This window comes from Chroicocephalus ridibundus, chromosome 2, assembly GCF_963924245.1.
Source record: "Chroicocephalus ridibundus chromosome 2, bChrRid1.1, whole genome shotgun sequence".
Classification (NCBI taxonomy): Eukaryota; Metazoa; Chordata; class Aves; order Charadriiformes; family Laridae; genus Chroicocephalus; species Chroicocephalus ridibundus.
Genome location: NC_086285.1, coordinates 9225208 through 9251202, shown reverse-complemented (window position 1 = coordinate 9251202; position 25995 = coordinate 9225208). Strand labels below are relative to the sequence as shown.

The following is a 25995-nucleotide window of genomic DNA, read 5'->3' as shown; positions in this document are numbered from 1 at the left end:
GGATTTCTTCCTTCCCCCAGCTGTGAGACGCCCCGAGGTGTGGGACCTGGCACTGCTGCTCCCTGACACGTTCCCCAGATTTTTTAGGATGCTGGGTGGCACCATATGGGCTCTGTAACCCCGTTATCCCTCTCTGCATCCCTCTGGCGGGAGCAGGATGGGCTGCGGTGGGGCACCATCAGCTGGAACCGCTTCACCTGGCTTGCAGGCTGCGCTCCCCTCTCCTTGGCTCCAGCATCGCACCAGCTCACCCCAGTAACTTGACAGAAGCTTTAATGCTGCTGCTTTAATTATAGCTGAAGAGAAAGGAGCAAAACCATTGGCAGGAGAACTTCGGAGCGTATAGACGTACTCTACACATTCCCGGGTAGACGCGTAGTTAATAACGCTGCATACATCTCTAGTTACAGGAAGGAGATTTTCAATTAATACAGCTAAAAGTCTGGCTTTATCGTAAGACCTTTGACTTTAAAAACTTTACCGTCATTATCCGTGCTAGAAGTAAATTAAGCCATATTACTATAATGACACGGGCAAATTTATTAGCAAGGAAGTACTGCCTGCCACAATCTGAAAGGGCACAGAAACTCACTGCCTCAGTAATTTGACAAGAAAAAGCCTTGGCTGTGGCTCGTCATCAATTTTTTAAGCAGCTTTCATTACTATTTCCAAGCCGGTTCTGCTTAAACACTATCAGAAAGAAGCAACTCCAGATATTTAGCTGGTAAGGTATAGATTTCCAGAATAAAGACGGAAAATCATACAACTCTGAATAAAATATTTACCAGACGTTTGGTTTGTAACACTTTTAAGAGAATATTCTACAGTATTCCTGATGTTTTCATGATCTAAACAGCATAGAGAATTACATCAGTTGCAACTTTAAAATGAAAGTAGTGATTATAAAAAGAATATGAAGAAAAATTGCAAAAAAGGTAATCAAAGTTATGTAAGTGTTAAAAAGAGGGGGGGAAAAGAGGAATTGTCTTATTCTTCTCACCCATATTCTCAAAGGCTTCAACGTGGCAGATAATTTCAGACCAGCAGCTAAATTCATAGTGTGTAAACAATGAAAATTCAAATACTCTCTGCCAGCGCCACCAGCGTATCTCTTAAGCGCTGATGAATGATTTAAAAGAGCAGCTGCAAGCAATGGGAGCTGAGAGGGTCTGGCTCTGCACAAGCGAGATAATTGGCAACAGCCATCTCTGTGTACAGATTCCAGATCTCTTTATTTGCTAATCCATGAATTATTTATACGTGCTGCATAAAGTTCGTATGTTGGGGTGATATTATCAGCCTAATAAATAAAGACACGGGGAGTTCTGCGAACCGCTGCTTACAATTAAAATATTTCCCCATTTACAGTATTTTCCAGTCCATGCTACAGACAGATGTTCGTGCTCTTTGCTTTGGCAACCTTGTTGACACAAACATCAAACAGATTTGCGCTGCCATTCACCCTCCCCAAGGCATTTAATTTTTAATCTAATCTTTACTTCCTCAAATGTAACTTGTCTTGTAAAATAATCAATACTGTCTTGTTCTCGGGCAACGCGCAGGCTTGCACAAACCACACCGATAGCGCTGTTTGTTTCTGCCCCCTCTGATACTAGTAATAAATTTCATGCTTACTTTATATACAGCAGAAATAAATCTGGTTGTTCTGAGGCGGCTTCAGTCTGCAGTGACTAGAGGGCAAATGAGCAAGAGATTTGTCCTTAATTATACTACACAAAATAGCTCCGAGGAGTTCTTCAAAAGGTTGTTTGAGTAAATAAGCGTGGTCAGGTCCCGCGTCTGTTCCAGAGGATTTGGAGAGGCGCCTACAAGCAGCGGTGTGGGGAGCTGGGCTGACACTAACCACCTCCATCCCGTGGTCTGTCCCGTGGCCACTGAAACACAGAAGGACATGGGACCTCCGGGTCTGAGAAGACCCTCCCTTGCTTCTTCAGCTAATCCTGTATTATAAAAATATTGACAAATGCCCTCGAAATATAACTCTTTGCTGATGTAATTCCTACTGGTGTCTCACTCTTCTGGTAGGAACTGCCTTCCAACTTGAAGCCACACTGGCTGTCACTCCAATTTACACCTTTTTGGGTTTGTTCCAACAAGCTGTTTTCTACTGATCATGAGTATTCTCATTATAGTCAGAGCAGTCATGTGTCCCCAGAGCTCTCATCCAGTAGGATAAACTAGATTATTTCAGCTCCCTTTTGTAAGACAAAGTTTCTTTTCCTCTTATTATTTAATGCTAGAGCATTTTACATTCAGTTCCTCCTAAACAGAAATGACCAGGACTCTACCTCTGCTGTAGAGGATGTCTTAACTGGTCCTTATACAGTGAAACTGCTACTTGCACAGTTCCACAGAAAAATGTTTGCCTGACCCATTCTAGAAGAGCTTTTTGCATGGCCACAGCTGGTAGGCGGCTTGCAGACATCCAGTGATCACCTTTGCATGCCCAGGCACCCATCTGCGCTTCTGAGGCATTTATAATCCTTGAGCTTCAAGCATACAAGAAAAATTCTTGCCCTGAGTCATCATGTGCTTGATTTTGCTCTTTGTACTATTAATTTCGCTCTTTGTACTATTAATTTCTTCCACTCCAGCCCTGCAAGACAGTCAGCTTCTCCAGGATTTCTCTCTGCCTTCTGATGATGCTTATCAGCTTTGTGGCCTTAACAAATTCCATTAGCTGCGTCCAGCTTTGGGTTCCCAGGCTGCCAGGGAACAATCTAAGTAAGGTCGTTCCCAAGACCAGCTCCTAATGAACCCCACTGTTGATCTCCAATTAGCCTGATATTTCTCTTCATCATAATCATTTAGCTGGTACTTAACCTTCCCTTGCAATTCTTTCACTAATCCCCATCCTCTCCTTCTTAATTAATACCATCCAAGGAGGCATCATGTCGAGTGGTCTGAGTGAAAGCATTTCCTTCCTTTCACAAGGCTTTGGCTAAGGTTTTCAAAACCCATAACGCAATAATGCATGTGGATGGTTCCAAAGAGGAACGTGGAAAACCTACAAGCTTCAAGAAATGTTGCAGGTACTTTCACCCACTGTAGCGATGAGATCAGCTATAAAGAAGGAGGTAGCTTAGGAGAATTGGCTTGCAGAATTCCTGAACCTGATATAGCACCAAGACTGTGTACCTGGAGGTGTAAGTACCAGAGGCATGAGGGACCCACCCCAGCTCACGCGGGGTTCACTGCCTTCCCAAGAGGCTACAGCACTTTGTTCTAGTATTCTGGTTCAGATCTATGGTTGGAAGAACAAATCCGAACAGAGAAATCCCCATACCTAACTTACTTTCTTTTTCCAATTCCTCTTCTATTTCCTGCTATTTCTAATTGAATCCCTCATTAATTTAACCTCTTTCAATTCAGTTTTGATCCAGGCTTTCTGCAAACTTTGAAAAGAGACGAAAGCAACAGTTTAACATTTGTCTCTGTTTTTTAAAATATAAGTTTCTTATTGGATTAGTATATGCTAATCTTAAGAGAAACACCACATGTGGAGGAACATGCCTGATGTTTTCTGTATTCTCTGTCTACCTTGGAAAGTCTCTGGATAACTCCGGATGCCCAGGGAGGTTGTGCATTCTCCATCCTTGGAGGCTTTGAAGACAAGACTAGACACAGCCCTGAGCAACCTGCTCTGATGTCTTCTCTGACGCTGCTTGGAGCTGGAGGTTGCACTAGAGACCTCCTGAGGTTCCTTCCAATCTGGATTCTCCTATGATTTTGTGATTCCGTGATTAAAAAACGTCACAAATGGCAGGGCCGTCGTGACGGAGCGACTGTGTAGCCATGCCCTGGTAGAGCTGTGGAAGGGGAGGAAGAGTGTTGCAGTCCCTGTTACTCCTCCCAACTCCTCTAATAAGCATACTGATGATATATTCAAGGGAAAAAGATCTTTCCTTGTAATCGCAGCATGAAAGAAAATATTCTCTTCTCAGTGCCATTTACAACTCATTAACACTGACAGAATAAAACCCCATTGCATATTTTGTGTTTATTCCATTAAAAGCCTAGTACAAACTGATTTAGATAATCTAAATTTATTCTTTTTCATAAGCAAAATTCTCTTGCAACAAAATAATGATGTAGCTAGTTAATTTATAACCGATGCTGGATATTAACTTTTTTTTAAAAAAAAAAACACCTGTAAATAACATTGCTTCATATTGTCTGGCTATTAAGCTGTTTTCCTTTCATGAGTTCTCAGGTTTTAATATATCCTTAATGTACTGACTGCATTAACAATGGACTAAACAAGCACCGTGCAAACAGAAAACAAAAGCCAGCAATAAACCTTACAGCCGGGCCAGCTGGCAAACAAGGTGAGAGAAGCAGTTTTCCTTAGAGGAAGCTTTACATCTTGCGGGATGGCAACATCTGTACTATCCGCTGCAGAACAATGAGTTCAACCAAGGTTGCTCATATAGCTGGAAATAACGCACATGCACCCTAGTCTCAACATGCGGGAGGTCACCGCCTGATTTGTGAAGCTTCATTATTTGAAGCATCGGAGGAAGCCTGTTGTCAAGGTCATTTATCTCCTACGAGTGCAGTCCAGATAAGATTTTATATGTACAGAATGACCGAATGAGAAGAACCCTGGCTGTAAGCAGATGACAGATCACCTTCCTCTGGGCAATGCCAGACAGCTCATATTTACAAGCAAGAATCAAAACGAAAACAGGATCAAAGCATGTAAAAGCAAGGAACACATAGTGCTTTGGAGAATGAGGTAGTTTTAAAGGGGAGAGGACTTTCACTTTCATTCCACAATCTTCTTTTTCCGTGCACTGGAAATTACAGGTGTTTTCTATTAATTTTATTATTAAATAGTCATGCATTTTTTTTTTCACTTATTCTATGTCATTGAGTATTTATGGGTACTTTACACTGCATTGAAGATGTATAACAATACAGTGAAATATTTCATAACATAAATGAACGGTCTACTTAAAGGAAGACAAAATGTGACTGAAACACCCGGAAAAGCCACCGTTTTAATTAGTCTCAGACTACTTTAATAACTACGTTGTTAACAGCCAGTAGAAAAGAAGTTCTCCTTCGAATTCCAAACCACTAATAGCATCTTCTCTTTTCCCGGAGAAAAAGCTCTTGTGGTACCTTCTGTTTGCGCACAAGGGATTTTTCACACCAGCCTGCTATTGTGAAGTCATACGGGCATGTGAGGGAGCGAGAACGAGCATTCCCCATCCTGCCGCTACCCATGGGATTTCTGACCCATGAACTGCGCACAAAGGAGTTGAGACACAAGAGCCAACCTCGGCTGTTAAGTAAGAAAGGGAGTCAAGTGAATGCAAATGTGAATTATATAGTAATTATAATATAAATAGGACCCAGAGATTAAGTCTGTGCATGCTTTCAAACAGCAGAAACTAATTTAAGCTTCATAAGCCTCAGGAAAAGTTCCAAAAGGTCACAGTTTGCCTGGAAGCACTAATTACAGCCTCCCGCTACTGGGTATACAAAAACCCAAGCGTTTTCGTAATCATCCTTGTATAGGAAGCCATTCTGGTCACAACAGATAACAGTCACCCAGTGACCTAATCTGTGAGCAACCACCGGGATTGCCTTCCAGGCACCGGCGCGGCTGCTGTGCTCATTTAGCATTCGTCTGGCTGGGAACCTGCACCCATACTGGTGGCTTCTGCCTGGTTCCTGGAGGCCGCTATCACATCGCAGGACATCTAGTTGCACTTCAGCATTACCTCCATGTTTCTTAGGCACCTTGGATTTTGTCAGCCAGATACCTTGGCTAGGACGCCTGGCTTGTGTAGAAGCACGAGGGCAGCGTGCTCTTGGGGACTGCCTGTTCTGCTCTACCCAGGAAGGCAACACCGCGTTCAGACCCCCAGGGCACAGAGTGTCAAACACTGGCTTTCTACCCCTTGCTGTACACCCCCAGATCCAGGCCAAGGACAGCTCAGATCGTTCAGAAAATTTGAGCTGCACATAAGGCAGTAAGTAGCCAACCTCTCTGTTGAAGCATATTATAACACCTGCTGTGACATAAAATAATGTAACTCTGGGCCAGCAGATGAAAACCATAATTTATTTTTGAATAAGGGAGAACATAGATACCATCCTACTCTGGGGGGCAGCAGTAATAAGCTGCAGTCATCAGATGGCCCATAAAATACTCCCAAATCCTCACTCTGTGGTTCCCTAAAAAATTTAGACTAGTGTTGTCCACCTCCGATCCCACCTCTGCCTCTTGGTCCCATCCCAGCATTTCCTTGCGCGATCAGAAATGTTTGTACAACCATCCAGCAAAATAGCAGAAGAGTTTCTAGAGCTGGTCCCAACAGAAAAATAATATTATATTTAATTTTCATGCCGTTCAGTTCCTAGACCCAGCTCAGAGCAAGCTCTCTTGTGGCACAGGCAGCAGACTGGTGAAAACGCCCCCAGGGTGGGCAGAGGATGGAGCTGCCTCTTTCAATGGCAGCACTGACTTTGTCTTCCAGCCCTTCTGGACATACAGAGCTGGGGTCCTCCAAGACATACTGATGACAAATACGATAAGGTGCTTTATAGGGGGTTATTGCATTTCCCAGCAAGGCGAGGTGGGGCAGAGAGAGGCACCATCAGTCGGGACAGCAGGTAGAAACCACCTTCCCTTGAGCCACTTCCTCCCAGTCACCACCTGCGAGCTATTGCTTATGGTGTCTGCAGTAAGGAAAGCATTTACAGTTGTTTCTCAGCCTTGGCTGCGGTCTTCAGAGCTAACGCCATGGCTGCGCTGAGGTGTGGTGGCAGCTGGTGCATACCGCACCAGTAAAATCTGGGAAGCAACCTTTCACGTTTGTTTAAACCAGGGTGCACCTGTTGTGTTTCTCTATTCATAGGCTCTCGACTGGGTTAATAAAACTCCTTTCCAGCTCTAGTAGTTATTTCAGCATCTAATTGAGTCTCTTTAGACTACCTCAATGACACCATTTATTATGATCCTCGCTAAAGGTCACCCGAATTGCCAAGCTCTGGCCCTCTCAGTAGGACAAGCTGCACTTAGAAAGCATTTACTTGAATTTCAGTAAGAAGTGCTTCGGAGACTCTCTAAGATGCTTTGCCATTACCATGATGGGTAGTTTTATGATATTATTAGTTGACACTAAACCCACAGGCTTCAGAAATATTGCCAGACAGCGGGCTTTCTACGTAACTAAGTTTAAGTAGGGATTAAATGTAGATATTTCCCCCCTGTGCATTTAATGTTTGTTTCAGACCCTGGAGTGAGATACTTGTACCCACAGCAGCCAGCTTCCCCCAGCCATCTGCCAGACACGCCACAAGCCGCGTGAAGTTACCTGGAGACGTTAAATGGGAACTTCAGCTTCTTCATCTCTCAAAAGCAAGAAAGAGAATTTCTACCATTTTAACCTGGGTGTCATCAAGCAAAAACACTCCTAATAAAACACTCTCCCTGTAGCACTCAAGAAGTAAACACTTTTTTCCCTGTTTGAATCCTTCTTAGAAGATCAGTACTTCCATGTCACCCACAAGGAGTACATTGCACACACGCACATGTCTAACGACCCTCCAAACCAAAAAAAAAGCCACAGAATGAAGTTGTCCCTTGCAGCTGCACCGGGTGTCTTTTATAGCACCCTCATGATGCTATAAAAACATAATGCATAATGATGTGCTTTAAGTCAAAACGGGTTGTTATATTTTTCATAATTGCTTTACTGCTGCTATAACTCAAAATTCAATCCCTCGTTCGAGATGATCATTGCCTTTCTCTACAGGCACTGAGCGATGCTAGGGTGGCACGGGAGGCTGGTCTTGCTGGAGTGCCATCCCGTGACGTACCTCCAGCTCGCGCCGCCGCTGGTGGGAGTGAAGAGCATTCAGCACCTGGGAGGACTGGCCCCGCGCTTATTAAGGCCTGGGATGTAATTACAGACTAGTTACCGAATTGCTATCGAGACGAAACATCGCGCGGTGCCGTGAGCTAACAGCAAACGTGTGCAGCCATGCCTTGTTAACTCTTCACTCCGGTATGATTTAATCATTTTACATGCTGGTTTTGTTACGGGAGTGCTCTCCGGCATGCTAATCGCTGGGTTTCTGCGAGGAAGGTTTCTCTGCGGTGAAGAGACTGAAGATTCACTGAATCTTTCAAAACCACGCTGGTAATTTATCCATCTAGGAGCCTCTACGCCCCTTGTTGTCCCTGCACATCTGAGCGTTGCAGCCAGCAATGCATTTTATTTTCACAACACCTCTAGGAAGCTGGAATTACACGACCTGCTTGAGTTCTCTAAAGGAGAGAGAAAAAAAAATCAAACCCGTGTGCCCTACCTATAGCATTTTGCAGCTAGTTACAACTTCTTGGACCACTGCTACCAAATGTGTCTTTGAACTCTCCATGTCCAGATACGGGACAACAAATTAAAACAACCACTACAAAACCCACCTGTTTGTAAGTATATGTATCACAGGTGTCCACATTCAACTCAGGATTTAGAGAATCCAACAGTATTATAGAAATAACATGACTGTTTTCTTATAGAAAAGAAACAAAGAAACAAAGAAAACAGTCCACTTACTTTTTTGCAGATATATATGCCTAAATATTGAATTGTTTTATAGTCCATAAATAGCCAAATACATCCAGGGAAGAGCTGCGTACTTTCATTATTGCTTGCACTGATGTTTACCTGAGCATAACGGCTACTAAAAAACAATCTAGTTCCAGGAATGCTATTCTGAGACTGTGATATAGAAGATTTCCATGTGATATGCAAGGCGATATATGAGCAACGTAGCTAGGTTTTGGAGACGAAACATTGCTTTATGAACTTTTGCTTCATGAATGGTAGATATTTTACATCAATTTTCAGCTCATGGCATTTGCTTGTCCATGGTTAGCATAAAAAATCCTTGTCTCCAGATTTTCCATGGCTTTCCAGGGATGGTAGGTCTGGTCCAAATGGCACAGGTTAAAAGGTCTGATTAAATGAAGGAACTGAGAAAGATGTAGAAAGAGGTTCATTATCCTCCTGCCTGAAGGCATGAACCAACCTCTAATTGCGGGAGCTGGGCAGACATGGGTACATTATTGCAAAAATCCTGGAGAGGGTAATTATGCACCATCCACTGATGGAGAGAGGCTACAGCGCTAGAGACAGTTCTGGTCTGTGCCAGGAGCCGGCGGTGCTTTTCCTTGGAGTGCTGTCTTGCAATATGAGGAAGGAAATGGAGGTCACGACACTTGACTCAAGACATGGCCATAGGCAAACCACTAATTCTGGCTGTACCTCTGCTCCCCACTTGGTAAAAGCATGAAAACGATCATCTGGGGAAAGGCAGCAAAGGGCTTTGCATATCTTTCCATAACTTGAATTAAACGCTTAGTGCAGCATTTAGTTTACCCACCATAAAACCTGTATCCTGATAAATCTCAACATAGAATTATCCTGAGATATTAAATGATATTAAGCTCTCCCTGTTCAAAGTGACGTAGATGTACACGTTACTGACAATAACGCGTCTGTGATGATCCCATGCCCCCCTCATATTAATGGAGAAACTAAAGCAAAATGTGATTTGATGCACTCACGGTGAAAGACAAATGTCACGATCTTCTTTACTGAGGCAGAAAGGATTCAGACACTTTTATGCAGAAAGTAAACCCCTAGCAGCAGAAACCTGTTTTTCTGTGACGAACATTACAGACAAAAAATTTCTCATGAGTGATATGCTAAAACTAGTACATTTTTGTGAAGATGTTTGTTGATTAAAACTCATAGCTCTAGGATTTTATGGGGTTTCCTGGGGGAAAACTTCCCCAAAATGACAGAATCATAGAACGGTTTGGGTCGGAAGGGACCTTAAAGATCAGCCAGTTCCAAGCCCCCTGCCATGGGCAGGGACACCTCCCACTAGACCAGGCTGCTCCAAGCCCCATCCAGCCTGGCCTTGAACACCTCCAGGGATGGGGCATCCACAGCTTCCCTGGGCAACCTGGGCCAGTGTCTCACCACCCTTATAGTGAAAAATTTCTTCCTAATATCCAATCTAAATCTACCCGCTTCCAGTTTGAAGCTGTTACCCCTCATTCTATCACTACATGCCCTTGTACAAAGTCCCTCTCCTGCTTTCAGCATTATAAAAAGTGCAGATGAAACTGAATCCATAAAAAGATGGGCAAAATAAAATGTTACTTTGTCACCGTAAAATTCATGAACAAATCCAAGCACTTTATTGGTTTTAATTTAGCTTTTCTTTGAGACGCATTCAAGCCTGGCTAAATCAGTGGGTAATCCCATGAGAGAATAAAACCCTGGGAGATTTTCCAGAATACATATCCTCAAAAATGACAAATTCTTTATGCAGTAATGGCATCTAAGTATAGCCACAATACTAGAAACAATGCCCAGAATTTTGTGTTTACTCACATTAAAAAAAAAATAAAATCATGGGTTTTAAATCCTTGAGCTGAACTATGCCAACGGTAACGGTGCTGGACGCTGGCCTTTCAGAGGATGTTCCCACCCACCCGGCTGTTGGCTGAGCTTATCTCAATGCTGCACAGCACTGGGCTATGCATTAATCGCCCAGTTTTCCCACTTTTCTGACCACCTCCAGCCTCCTTTAAAAATTCTTTTGCACAGGAGTGCTGGCTAGTGGGTTTTAGTAAACAGCCCATGCCACATTATTAAAAGAAAGCAGGAGAAGTGCTAATTAGCAATCACTACCCGGGTTTGGAAAGACTGCACTGATCAAGAACATGAGCCCTGTTTTGAATCCTGATCCCAATAGCCATAAATGCTGAGCTGATGCATCCTCCTACAGCAGCCCTCATTATAAATTAATGATTTCACTTATCGCCCACACTAAAAATTTCTGTGTATATGGTATCCCCTAGAAGCATAACCATACATTTCAGACTTGCACCATCTGTGTGGGCAGGAGCTGGTGCTGCGACCACATCAGAGGGCAGAAAACCCTAGATCTGTAAAATTATTCCAAAACTTGGTTTTAGATCTCTTCATGCTGGAAGGCTGAACCTTGCTAAATCCTGCTCCGGACCCTTCAGTGTTAAAATGTGATTAAAAGTGAGGTCAGGGCAACCCGCCACAAAGTAGAGCCAGATGATTTGATAAAAATTGGTAGTAAAAGTCTTTGCTGACTCCAACAAAAATCTGGAAAATAACAGAAATGTAGAATAATAAAAGGACTTTTTTTTAATGCTCAGGATAAATGTAATAAGTGTAAGCAGCAAGTAATGCTCCTAAGTGTTCCCATGTCCAGATGGTGTTTCCGTATTCCACCAAGAGGGAGGAAAGAAGATAATTAAATTCTCAAGAAATAGTTTAAGGAACTAAGAAGTTTATAGCCACATGCTGCCTCCACTAAGAACAAACTTGCAGCACTTGTCTTTAAAACTCATAAATACACAGACAGAAAGAATTACATGTACAATGGTATGAGGAACGTGACTCAGATTATGGCTGTTGCCTCTTCATTAGTGTCAATCACTCCCAAAGAAAATCCTTAAATTGCAACATTTTCCTACTCTGTGCTTTTGCACTATTTGTTCTGTGTTTATGGGATTGAACCAGGCTTTTATCTGGCAGGACCTAAGAGCTATAAATCCTATTTTTAATTATTTCCCGGGCCTATAGGCATCCTTCAGCACTGTAGGGCCAGGATTGTAGTTTCAGGGCTGTTGTCATTGGGGCTGCTGGCTCAGAGGACATACCTGGGGAAAAGCAGATGTATACCCAGATAACTCCCTTTCCCTGGTTCTTTAGGTATTTTATCAAGCACAGCTCAGTTACAACACATCATTTTGCTCTACAGCTACAAAATTGCCTGCTAGGAAAGGCAGAAATGACTTCATTCCTGTTACCTGTGATCACTGATCTACAGCATCTAGGCTATGCTACTGATAACTGCAGTGGTAGAGAGGACATCCAAATCAGGTGATAATACTTTAACATTTTTGTTAGAAGAATCTATTTTCCTTTCCCCAAAGAGAGAGACAGCTTGAAAGTCATTTGACCTGCACAATACTGACATTAAAGACTACCACTCAGCTACAAACACAGGTTCCAGCAGAGATAATCTTCAAAAAGCTAGGATAAACTATAGTGGTTTTATGGTATTTTCAATCAAAACAATCTTACTGTTTCTGGAAAAGGAGGAAGGACTTGAGACTCGAATCATAGAATCATAGAATCATTTAGGTTGGAAAAGACCCTTGGGATCATCGAGTCCAACCATCATCTCCACTCTACAAAGTTCTCCCCTACACCATATCCCCCAACACCACATCTAAACGACTCTTAAACACATCCAGGGATGGTGACTCCACCACCTCCCTGGGCAGCCTATTCCAGTGTCTGACCACTCTTCCTGTGAAGAATTTTTTCCTAATGTCCAGCCTAAACCTACCCTGTTGCAGCTTGAACCCATTCCCTCTTGTTCTATCGCTAATTGCCTGTGAGAAGAGACCAGCACCAACCTCTCTACAGTGTCCTTTCAAGTAGTTGTAGAGAGCGATGAGGTCTCCCCTCAGCCTCCTCTTCCTCAAACTAAACAGTCCCAGCTCCTTCAATCACTCCTCGTAAGATTTACTCTCCAGGCCCTTCACCAGTTTCGTTGCCCTCCTCTGCACTCGCGCCAGCACCTCGATATCTCTCTCTTATTGAGGTGCCCAAAACTGGACACAATACTCAACGTGTGGCCTCACCAGTGCTGAGTACAGGGGGACAACAACATCCCTACTTCTGCTGGTCACAAGAAGAAGATTGCATTCCTTATTCTGTTACACTGTTGTCTCTTCTCAAAGTGAAAGCTGATTTTTCCCAAATCGGTCAGTGAATGAGAGGATAATACGCAGCGCTGTGGCAAAGGCACTTCTCCGTCACCAGCAACCATGCCCAGCATGAGACAATAGTTTTCTCTTAGCCCTCATCACAGTCCTCTCCCTTCTGTGTAACTACCAATTTTCTTTGTATCATCCCTAAAAATGATTAATCCCTTCCTGATAATGCATGATTATGGAGAACTTTAATTAGCAGGCTGGTAGGCATTCCATGAACAACAACTGCGTCCCCCCCCGCCTTTCATTTTCATCATGTATTAAATGGCATTAATTGCAGTAATGTATGCATGTGCCAGAGGTCTTCCTCACTCTTCCTCTTGTCTCAGAGCTAGAAGGCATTAACCCTTTGTGGGGAACCTCACGCCTCTCCACGTGCATTGAGCTGGCCAAGATCAGCTTATGGCTGAGATCAGTTGATGGAGATTGATCAACTAAGGTAAAGGATGCTGCTACGATGCCACTGTCTGCAAGCGCAGTGACTTGAACTCCAGGATCCAGAAAATCTTTGCCAGTTCTGTGCATCCAAGCAAAAGTCCCAGTGACTTCACAGATTTTACAGGAGAGTGAAGACACTGTACCCAAACCTGCCACGCCGAGTGTCAGAGGACGTCAGCCTGCAACAGAAATGGTTGCACGTCCTTTCTTCCCCTGTGAACAACCTCATTAGGACTCAGGTTTTAACAGTGCTGGCAGCTTACACTGGGGAGCGAGGGAAGGAGTCATTGAAGAAAAGGTGCCCTTATTTAAAATGGAAATACCAAAACACTACACAGCTGACTACAGTGGTAGTCATTGCTAAGGCTTCATCCTCCAGAGAAGGAGCCACCACCTGAAAATGGGCTTTAGCACTTTACTGGCTCCGTGTCATTCAGCTTGCACCATATGTGTCTGAGCCTTACTAAAGAAACAGGAATAAATTGTGTTCCACGGCCAAAACTTGTAATTTCTTACCCTTTTCCCAATGCAATTGAATTTTACATCCCATTCCAGATGAGAAAACTCCATCCTCAATTAAATTTATGTATAAAGCAGCAAAAACCTTCCATCCAGATCTTCTTTCTGTTTATCTTAGAGGGAATCAGTGGCAGTGCCTGTGCTAGTTTATGAGAGGAGGCAGAAGTGTAAGCCCGTATTTTATGATGAAAGTGACAGCAGGATTGACCTTGCTCCAGCACATATTGCTTTTTCGACAGTGTCTAGAGGAGATAATCTAACAGCAGTCTGCAAAGCATCATGTTTCCTTAGATCCTGATATCGTAATTCAATCATGAGCATATAAAATTAGATGAAAAATAAGGTAACTAGCCTTCTGGGACTGAGTGATTGCAATAAATGTTGCCTCCTGACAGTAAGCATTACATTGTCCTCTTGAAAGAGAGGTTACCTTTTATTATTCTTCTCTCATTTCAGTCTGTGCCAGGTAGTTCTGCTCTTAAGCATAGTCTGCAGGACAGCAAAAAGTCCTTTAAGACAATTATATGCTGCCTCTAAAGTACAAAAGTGGTGAGTAGAAAACTTCCAACTTTTCACCTTTGGGATCAAACAAGAAATGCCAGACCTTTCTTGTTTTTTTTTTAAAAATAAATGTTTTCCCTCTCCATAGCCTGTCATGTAAGCATCACAGAGTACTTTATAAGTATCGGTTGCTTAATCAAATCTTAAAAACCTTGCCATTTGTTTTAGAGAAGTTAAGCTGACCACAGTCATGTCTGCGACTCTAAACTCAGCAAAGTTTGCAACTAAAGATCACAAAGTGAGTTAACAGAAGGTATATAATGAAACCGAGGTATGGTGGAGGTTAGTCTCTAAGTGTCAGTACATAAATTGTTTTTAAGCCGTAATTATTTGCCCATGCATTTGTCCCATGGACAGTTGAGAAAATCCAATTTTTTAAATTATTACAGGCTTGATCAGAGTAAAATCATTTATGTTTAGCTACCTTCGAAGATACATATGGGTCTGACAAAGTCATACACCAGTTACTGCTACAGTAGGCAGTCACAGAGTGTACAGCAAGACCTGAGCTCTGTGTGCTTTCATACAGCATAGATGGAGAAGAAAGCACCAAGCAGCAATAGGTACTGCCTGCCACTCTCTGGTCATTAACACCAACTCCACCTGGGATTTTTCTGGGGAAGCAGGGGTGGGAATTCCTGGCAGAAGCCCTTGGGCAGCAGATGTTGTAAGAGAAACACTTGTCCCCTCTGGTGGGCTGCTGCTGCTCTACCTGCTTGGTTAACGACAGGGTAAGGAGGACGCCTTCACAGATCCTCATTCAAGTAGCTTTTCCATCTATGTGTTATATCTGTATATGAATAAATAGGATTTCCTGGTAATCAAAAAAATTACTAGAGTATGACTGCTTATGAGCAATAAAACAAAACCCTGAGAAAGTGAGGCAAGGCCAAGCTCTAGCTAAGGAGCCTGAGAAGCTGTGGAGAATGAAGTCTTCTACCAGTGGATCCAAGTGATCCTCCATCAAACCGCAACAGCTCCACCCTAGTTGTATGACCAAAGGCTGCCGGGATGATTTTATCCAGAAGCCTGCTTTGCAGCCAGAACAGATGTTTCCACTGACCTGACCCACACCAGCTGCAACAGGAACCAGAAGGAGTTGTCTCTGCTGTAAATGTACCCATAGCAGACACCTGAAGTTAGACGGATCCTACACGAAAAGTGCTAAAAAGAAATGTCTCTTTCTCCCGTAAAGCGCATAAAAGCAAAGAAGGTGAAAGACCTCTCACTTTCAGTTATGTAAATAAGGAAGAACTCCACCAAACGATATTTTTATAAAATCATTGAAAATGGAAATCCTACCAAGATCTCTGTGTTTTCTCACGTATACATATTTTGCAAAGGTATCTGTATGGAGACATCCGCATTAGCTCCACAGTTCAAGCTGCACTGAATTTGTGCTACACTGAGATTACAGTTTGAGAAATTAGTCCTGCATAATGAAAATTCAGACAAAGATTCAGTAGATGTAAACAGATCAAACTCTAATGACCTTACAATGGAGGTATTGTTTACAGCAGCTGAGAATCTGGCCCACGGTTTGTTATGCAAAACCATTATCTTGTGTACTTGGATTAATGTACACACTAATAAAACTCATTAATCTCTTCGGGTATCACTGCAGATTTTTTGTGAATGAGACATAACATAATAGAAACATATCACCTCATAATTGTTGATAAGACCCTTTAGAAACCTTAATCTTGTTACTCATAAATGCATCTAACTATGGTAAAACAATTACCTTGGTTCAAAGGAAAAGGACGCTGGACTAGTAGCTATTGGCAGCTTTTCTTCAAATGAAAACAAGAAGAAAAATATACAGGGCTTTTCTTGTAACGAGACAAACTTCATAAACTTAACAACCTTTACTACAGAACTGAATGTTTAGTGGGAAATGACACTCTGCATACGTTTGCCATAATTATAGATTCGGAGATTTACTCGTAGTCTGCTAAGTTAATTAGTCCACTGTACTGTCAATGCTATTTCACTGCACTGTATTGCAAGCTATTCTTTAGAATACCTATAAATGACCCCCCAAATACAGTCTATCTCTACTCCTTGGGGCAGAACATGTTTTTACAGATGTCCACATCTCGACTTTTTGCTTAGTATCATGTTAACCATTCCACTTCTCCCCTTGATCTTGATTATCCCGGTTATTTCCCATTCTGCCATCTCAAATACTTCTTTAACCTTGGTGTTCACCGCGAACAGTTACTGGTACCAATGGATACTTGCCAGTCAGAGAAGGGGCAGTCCACGCGTCACCAAACAGGCTGCTGATGTTCAGCAGAGAGAGTACCTCATAGAATCATAGAATTGCCTGGGTTGGAAGGGACCTTTCAGATCATCTAATCCAACCACGAATCTAACTCTGACAAAAACCATCACTAAACTCTACCTCTAAGCACTGTGTCTACCCGTCTTTTCAACACCTCCAGGGATGGTGCCTCAACCACCGCCCTGGGCAGCCTCTTCCAATGCTTAATAACCCTTTCAGTGTCAAAATTTTTCCTAATATTCAATCTAAACCTCCCTTGGCACAACTTGAGGCTGTTTCCTCTTGTCCTATCGGTTGTTACTTGGGAGAAGAGACTGACCCCCACCTCTCTACCCCCTCCTTTCAGGCAGTTGTAGAGAGCGAGAAGGTCTCTCCTCAGCCTCCTGTTCTCGAGGCTGAACAACCCCAGCTCCCTCAGATGCTCCTCGTAAGACCTATTCTCCAGACCCCTCACCAGCTTCGTTGCCCTTTTCTGGACCCGCTCCAGCACCTCAATGTCTTTTTTGTGGTGAGGGGCCCAAAACTGGACACAGTACTCGAGGTGGGGCCTCACCAGTGCCCAAGTACAGGGGGACGATCACTTCCCTAGCCCTACTCACCACACTGCTCTACAACAGCATACGCAGTAGCTACTTTTTTTTTTAATGCTACTCACGTTTGTTTGTTCCTGAGCTGTTGAAAATAAGGCATTTCTTCTCGGCTTGCTGCTTTGCACTAGTTGCTTTATAGGGTGTGCAGCCATTTGAGCAGCTTCAATCGTAGCAGCGGCCGACCAGTACGAATAACGCTTACCATGGGGGGCTGCAATCCAGGTCTGGGTGCACGCACCGTACGTGCAATTTAGGATAATTAAGCAGAATTAAATTACATAGGATTAAATGCTGTGGAGTTTTGCATTTGTTCTTCACAGAGCTGGAGAAAGCTGACTTTTACAGCTCTCCTCCTGAAATGCTCTCTATCCTTAGACCTTTGGATACTGTAAGGCATATTCAACACTAGAAATCTCTGTCAGACCTATAGATTCCTCCAGGCCAAGGGAAATGTATGATGAACGAGCAGTTCTGTACTCACGTTGCCCATTAGGCAGCTTTCTGCAAACTGTCTTTTCTTGGCAAACTGTCTTTTCATTGTAACTAATTTACTTTAAATCCCCCTGCTCACAGTACTGGTATGAGTTGATGTATTTGGAACTCAGTTCCAGTCTCCCACAGTTAATCCCACCTCACTGGTTTATATATCACAAACTTTCTGATGTTTTATCTCCTCTAGGTTTTGCTGTTACTTTAACTTAAGGATGCTTGGAGTGGGTAAAGGCGTGTACCCCTGTCTTCAACGGTCAGATATACACAGGAAAAGGTTGCACGTACCTGCTTTTAGTTAAAAATAAAAAATACACAAAAGAAAAAAAAAAAGCAAAGAGTAAAGCTTTAAAAGCAAAGTAACACAGATATTTATGGCCAGCCTTTCGAAGCTGCCCACAGGTACATGGTGTATCTAAAGATATCAGTGCCGGCTCTAAATCCCATCCTTAGGCACAACAACTGCAAATAACAAACCCCAACATACCTTCGCATGTCAGTAGGAAGTACTCCAGCTTGGGACTGAAGGATGCACTGAAATAGGTACAGTTTTCAATCAGATCACACGACAGGCACCGCCTGTTGAAGTTCCCATTTGTGCTTGCGCTGCAAAAGTTAATACAAGCCCATGAAGGTCACTGAGCAAATGTTATCTGGAAGCAACATGACTTGAACCTTACTGTACTGTAGAACAAGACCATAAATATAATGTGTCCAACATTAGTAAGAGACAAAGCATTTCCATTCGGTTGAGTTTAAATAGCGGTAATGGCTTTTTTTGCCTGAATGGAGAATATATAAAAGGATACCGATGTCTTTTTTGCAAGGTCAGGTGGTTATGAGGGAAGGTATAGTTTTTAAAAGAAAATGATGGTTGCAATTCCACAAGAGGAAGTCATAATTCGGTGAATGAAGGCATGAAAAAATGGAGCAGTATTTCTACACCTACTTATATTACAACAGACCATAAAGAGCTGGAATTGCTTTATTTAAGTTTCTTACTGGTTGCCTCACTGGTCTGGTTTGCCAGCAGCTGCCTCAGAGGCCAAAGCCCTGTTTAGGGGTTTAAATAGTTGCTCTTATAACGTCCAAGTAGGAAGGAAAGATTAGATTTAGGGGTCTGTTTTTGAAGAAGGCAATGTGGTCTGTCCACATGCTCAGAAGTGTTCTGTAAGAGTCTACTGAAGGTTGAAGAATGAATTACGGATTATTAACAAATATTAATAAATAAATTTTTTTGCACTGCTATGGCATTTTGAAACTTCAAAATGCTTCAAGAATATTAACTAATAGAAATTTCCAGTTATTACTGTAAAGCAGATAAGCGTTTTTGCTACTATTTCGATGTAGAATGAGATGAGGCTGAGCAACCTGTTTAGAGCTACGGAGACTGAACTGAGCAGCTCTTGGGTTCTTGTTTAGGCTCAGATCATGTTTCTGCCTTAAATCCTGTTTACAAGCTACTAAATCAGACACAAAAAGGAATAATAAAAAAAAACAAAACCAAAACCAAACCCCAGATCTTCATGTGATATAAGCTGTCAGAACTCCAGTGGAGCTCTGTCAATGAACACGTGCCAAGGACGTTTCTGAGCTGACCCGCTTGGGCTGGGACAAGAGACAGTCAAACCACCCAGCGCAGGAAAGCAAACACGTGAAGCGAGGCCAAGATCACCGTGTGATCAAAGTACGGTCAAGGACATCAGCATTTTGGGCATCCCTTTCCCTGTTGCCTGTGTTCATGAGGCACCCGGGGGAGCTGCATGCCAAGATGAGCGAGGGGTGGGAAGCTCTTTGGCTCATGCCAGCAGCTCTTGAGCAGCCATACCTGGACTCAGCGTTTAAAATGAGATTTTCTTCCCATTTCAAGAGAAATGAATGGTCAATATAATTTTGATTATTTTTTTCTCCAAGAAAAAAAAAACCACTGAGCTGAGCTACTCTCAAAAAACACAGTGGAGTGCAGTGAACAGGCATACAGGTCTCAAAAGGAAAAAACGATTCAATTATAGGTAATTTATTTTGCTCTAGTTTCCTTCCCACTGGGGAAAAAAAAGGTATGACATCATGTTAGAGAAGGAAAACATACTGATTGTCCCTGTCAACTGAACCTATCGCCGACTCTGCCCTTCATTGCAGCTGCTGAGATGACAGCAGGGGGATTGAGAGGAAAAATATGGCAAATGGAATAATAATTCCAAAATTATTATTTAAAAGTTTGGGTTTCCTCCCCTTTGTAATCTGCTCCCACGATACTGCACAATAGCTACACTACCAATAGCTTACTAAAAACCAGCCTCTTACTCATCATACTGTTCCGGAAGATACTAAAGTCATCTGGAATTGCAGAAAAACATTTGCAAACATAACATATTGTTATTTCTTTTCAATTTTGTAAAGAGGTGAGGTGCTATCAAATTTCCATGAAAACTGCTGTCTGGAAGTATAAAACCAGTTTATACCCTTAGTTTATGTAATTCTGAATTCTTTCAAGTGTTAATCAGTTCATTTTGAGAGTTTTGTGAGTTGAGACCAATTTAAAATTTGCAATAAAATGAGAAAACTGCTAAATGTAAAACATTTCCAAATGTCAAGCGTTTTGTTTACTATTGTTGTGCTGTTCTGTCTATTCCAGTGGCACACTGCAAGATCTTGCAGTGCCATTAAAGGCGAACACATGAGAAACTGATTCTATTGCAATCTCTATGTAATGATTTGCGCAAGATGGAAAAAACGGGAAGTTCTGTGTGTGAAGTTAGTAAAGCACATACCTGTATAAATGTCGCCTTCTTGGCAAATCTTCTGTGCTGTGGAAATAACTGGGGAAAAAAAAGTTCAAAAGACAAGTGCATGATTAGAAGGGTGTTTACAAGGATCTCATACAAAACCATCTTTATTCCCATAGCCGTTTTCCTGATCTTGTAAAGGCAAGGAATGTTTAAACAGAATTAGAAAACCGTACAGAGGGGCACATCACTGCGGAGGCTCGAGCAAGAACGTCGTAGGCTGCACTGCAGTTAAATAAAACCATGTAAACGTTTGGGCCCTAGACTTGTCATGTCAGCGGATCAAAAAGGATCAAGGGATTAAGTGAAAGACCTTCACATCTTCACCTCAAGCTTTATGGTGCAGAATTACTGTTAAACATCTTTCTTTTTTCTCTAGAACCAATTTTTACTTCTCTGACCACTATTTACCCTTTGCCCAGGTGGATAGCTAACCGAGGTCTGACTTGAAACCCACTGAAATGTCCTCTTTGTAAAAGGGAGTTGGACTTTCAGGGGAGGTAGAGGATGAAGTTGAAGAATATGTCATTGCCCTTGTTTTGCGCTGAGACTGCGGTGAACCCCCTTTCTGGGTAAACAGCGAAAGCCCTGTTGTGTGGTGACAGCTTCTGGAGGTAACGGAGAGGTGCTGCTGGAGGTGGCCAACCTCAGTCCAACGTACGGGGTCCGGAGCGATCCCCCAGAAGCATTTCGTGTGAATAATGACAGACCACAGGAGCAAATGTAGCATCCACGGGGTGAATAACACATCAGGCAGGATACTCGGCCTGGCCGACCAACTTCCAATGAGCTGCACGTGCCTTGACGTACAGTTTGATTGCACAAATTGCACCTGGTATTTTCTGCTTGACTGGACAGTTAAAATGCAAATAAGACTTTGGTGCTAGTTTGCTGCTTAGCTCTGCCAAGTGGTAAAGACCCTCATATCGTACTGATGTCATCGGTAATTGAGGGCATTCAAATCCTTGAAGGAGCATTGTGCTATTAATGATCATTCAAAGTTTCTCATATTCCAGAGGCTTTTCACTCAGTGACGTTAAGAAAATGAGGAGTGAGAGCCTTGTATCCAGCTGAAACTTTGCTGGGAAAGGAATCTATCTGGTATTTGATTCCAGAAAGCCTTTCAAACATTTTATTACGTAATTTCTTGAAATGTATTTTTCAAAAGTAAGCATTTACAGAAGTTATCTTACAAGCAGGTGTGAAGAAGGGTGGGGACTTTTTGCTATTCTAACTAAATACTTGTTTTCTGATGCACTGATATTTTTGCTGGTCAATGAAGGTCTCTTTCTAAAACTGTCTAGGGGGCCAACAAAGACAGACTTCAGTGGTTAATATAGAAGTTGCAGCAGGAGAAACCACTCCTCTACACAAATGTAGTTAATAGTCAGAAAACGAAAGGTTTGAACCATGCAGACAAAACCAAAATAAGACAAAATATATGGAATGGTGTGAGAGGTTAAGACAAAATGCTTCTCCTTCTGCCTTATCCCCACCTCCTTCTGCTCATACATTTCAGATGCATACGCAACACCATTGGCACCATAGAGCAAGGCTAAGCAAGGGAAGACTGATTTGTTGGACCAAAGTTTACTTACATTTTATGCCTCTTTTCATCATATGCCAATATCTTTGTCACATCCCAGTCGCCAGATGTAATAGACTGTAAGTTATCGCTGCTACTATTGGGCTGCCAGAAAGAAAAGAGAATTAGATTTCTTTATTCTTAAAAGAAGGTATCTGAGCAAAGCTTCTCTGCTGGAAAAGGGAGCTCTTTTGACTCCATTACCTATTAAAAATAAACCACCTGTGCGTAATTTCCACCCCTCCCCCTGCTATTTCTGTGAATCTGAAGGCATAGAAAAAATACAGCGTCAGAATCATCTCAACCATAACTCCATTGAAGATAATGGGATGGATTCAGCACACAACAGCTTCAAACTCCTTCCTCTAATCCAGCGTACCCATGAGCTTCTGATTAATCCTTTATGGCAGTTCAGGGATTTACTTATTTATGTACAACTAAGGCACTAAAAAACCAAAACAAAGCAATGATACTGTTTGGAAAGAGACGGTTGACCTTTTTATTTTAAGTACCATCTCATATGGGAATTCATGTTATCTTATGCCCAATAAGCCATGACTGAAGGTTTTGTTTTGTGCACAAGACCCACATTCTACATTTGCACCTTCCCGTCTGGCCCCTATGAGCACAGATACTGCTTTTTATTGCTTTCTACTGCAGGTGAGACCCAAATCAGCAGCAGCGAGTGAGTCACCTGTGATGACGACATGGCGATGTGGTAGAACTTCCCGCGTCCTCCCTGGGGAATGGCTCGGACAAAGAAAAACTTCCGACCGTCCTTGGAAAAAATTGGCTCTTCGTTCTGTAAGGGGCAAATTTAAGGGTTGCATTACCGTTAATTTATTGTATTTAAAATTGCTCAGCACTGCAAAACCCTGTGAAATGAATTCACATGGGAACAGAGGGGGCTCTTTAACAGCAACCTGAGGGAAACAAAAAAAACACTGAAAACCAGAGAAAGTTTCGAAAATTATTGCTTCTGTGCTCTCGGGAAAGCAGACACCTTTCAGCTGTGGAGAGACAGGCAGTAAGGAGAGTCCCTTGGCTATAAAGTAAATTCCTATTTGCAAAGCAAACAGTGCACACATACCGCTGGCTGGTCGGGGCAGTTGGAATGAAGCCTTTAGAAATGGTTTGAACCCTGTCGGCACAAGTATGACAAACCCTGTTTACTCTGCTGGAAGAACTGATCTATTCCTGTCCTCGAGGAAACACAACTAACTGCTGTCTTTTCCTACCCTCTTACAAATGCTTATTTCACTGAATTATTTACAAAGGGGAGGATATCTTGCAAAACTGTCTTTGACACAGAGCTCCCAGGTGAACGCCATGATGGACTTTTATTGGGTGACTAGAACTTTCAAGCAGAGGCAGAAGAGACTCAGCAGAAGGAAATCAAACACCGCATGTGACAAGCAAGCATTTCCTGGAAGGGTCTTTGTTTTCTTTTTGTACAGGAACCCCGAGGCACATGGAAGGTCTCCACTGCAGGAGACGGCTGACCAGCAGATTACAAGGGAAAGCAGAAGTATGGTCCGTGTGTTGTGACACAGAAGCACTGTACCAAGGGAACTGGCTAGGTGAAGCTCCTCCACTCTGCATCTTGAATAGTTGGTTCTAAAACAAGAGCTGAACCACTGCTGAACCTTTCCTGTGATATCAGGCTTTTCTGGGGACCGGCTGAGCCCTGCCTGCCCCGGCCTCTGGCTCCATGTAGCTTCATGGCTCCTTCTTCAAGAACAATCAACAGGGAAATCGTTGCTCAGCCTCTTCTGGGTCGTCCTTTGGTTCAAGGTTTATCAAACACCTCAGCTTTCTGCTTGGCGCATGTCAAGATACCACACTGAACCAGAAGAATTTGATTGTGCAGGAAGACTTATGGCTAATGCAAACACCTACAGCAAAGAAATAAACATTTTTATTTCTCATAAGCTAACACATTATTCTTACTGTGCGTTCTTTTGCTCCCAGTTCTTTACTGATTAATTCTTTTCCACTATTTATCAGATTTATCAACACTGTATTAGGCCTTCAAACTGTTTGTTTTTCCTTTTGTTTTTCCCCGTTTAGATTTTCAGTATATTTTAAAATATACCCATTTGCAGTTTGTTGCAGTTCTATGAAATAATGGTTTCATTTGTTTCTGACATTGTTCCGGAACTTGAAACGTGAAACTCTATATTATTTCCAAATGTCTTTCACGACAGGAGAAACCTCATTGAAAAACAACCGGTGATAACTCGGGCAAACCTTCTGCTCGACGGGCTTTCCTTTACTGAGGGAAACAGCGATGAGTTCACCCTACGTTTCTATATCTGCGCCTACTGCATTATATATTCCCGCAATCCGTCTCTGCCAGGGAGAGCAGGCGTTGCGCGGATTAGTTTGAGGTTCATTCAGTGACGGGGGAAGGAGGTGCATGGCAGGGATGGCAGACGCGAGGTTTTAGCGCTCGGCTGATGTTATGCGACAGCCTGTTTGCATGTTCCTGTTGCCAGGAAGGCAACACGTTAATACAACCAGAACTTTAAGATCTCGACAGAGCTGGTGACTTATCCCGGATGGTAAATGAGGGGGACGCGTCAGGCTGAAAGGCTTTTGGAACAGGATTTTATACCGTTGGGAGCTACACTGGGCATGTAATTAAAATGTTCTGCATGTGATACAAAAAGTTTGAGCTTTTGGCCGACTATTATTCACTGAACGCCCAAAACACGAGAAGAGCACACCTTGAAAATAACAGGAGATCAGTTCGACGCTGGCAAAAGAAAGTACTTTTCCTACGCAGCAGGATGTCCTCATGTCAGCTACCCGTAGCAGTAACTCAAGTGCTCTGAAGACTCAGGTATAAGGGGAAAAAAAAAAGTAAGGAAGCTCTTGTATGATTCTACAGCAGCTTAAATTGAAGCTTAAATCTAAGTCAGTAAATGTGGGTCCCTGATCCCATTTGCCTTTCCGGGACCCATGTGAAGAGGCAGTGGCCTGGTTCAGGAAGCAGATCTACCCAGAGCTGCTCACCTGTGATGGGCGATTGTCCCCAGGGTAGAGCAGGAAGGAAATCTGGTGGTTGGAGCTGAGGAGTACCCAGTCACCCTCAGAGTTGAAGGAACAATCACTAAATAAAGGATGACTCCGTGTCTGCAGAAGGAACTGGTGGGACTAACCAACCTGTGTCGCTATCAGTAAAAGAAAGCAGCAGCAACTCCATTTCCAGCAACCTGTTTAACGCTGTGTATCAAAATGATGCCACCAAAGATTTCAGCTTTTGTGGAAGAGATAAGGTGATGGGAGGCTGCTGGAGGGTTCCCTGACGCCTGGAGGAATCAGTGCTGGAGTTCAGAGCTGCGCAGCACAGGACAGTGTATCTGCAAATGGTCAGGAGAAGAAGAAACCAAGGAGTGCCTCAGAAGCTTATCCCAAGTTTGACAGAATCAGGATGCATGAGGGGACAACACTAAGGGCAGTCTGAGATCTTAGAGAAGGGCATAAAGTCCTGGAACAAGGAATAATAAAAAAAAAGGTAAAGTGTATTACAGAGGTATGGAGAGGGATCACTGAGCATCACTGGATCTGTAGCCACTCTTTCTGATGCACCTTTGTCCAGATCCCAGAATTAATGATTTTGCTCTGTAGGTATTTATTCTTTCAGGGAAATTCCCCAATACTTTAAGTGTCACCTGTCAATAGCTCTGATAAACAGGTGTGATATAAATCCTTTTAACTCTTTGCATTTTGGTAAGCAGTTCACTGAAATACAACGAAGTGTTATAAATTCTCATTGGCATTATTGTGACAACGAAGTCACCTCCTCCTCTGAGTGCAAGGGGAAGATCTCTTTTCACCCTCTGCCACACTCATCC

The 25995-nt window shown here is 42.8% G+C and overlaps 1 protein-coding gene across 5 annotated transcripts in view; it reads right to left on the bottom strand.

The window, feature by feature from the left end:
* Positions 1–25995, bottom strand: part of DPP6 (dipeptidyl peptidase like 6) — a 569379-nt gene that overhangs the window by 21749 nt on the left and 521635 nt on the right. For all 5 annotated transcript variants that reach the window (XM_063324395.1, XM_063324396.1, XM_063324393.1 and 2 more), the window contains exons 13-16: positions 22830–22937; positions 22149–22240; positions 20536–20583; positions 18252–18370 (exon numbers count right to left, since the gene is read on the bottom strand). In XM_063324395.1, coding sequence (XP_063180465.1) covers positions 18252–18370; positions 20536–20583; positions 22149–22240; positions 22830–22937 — 367 coding nt within the window. The remainder of the gene's footprint in view (positions 1–18251; positions 18371–20535; positions 20584–22148; positions 22241–22829; positions 22938–25995) is intronic.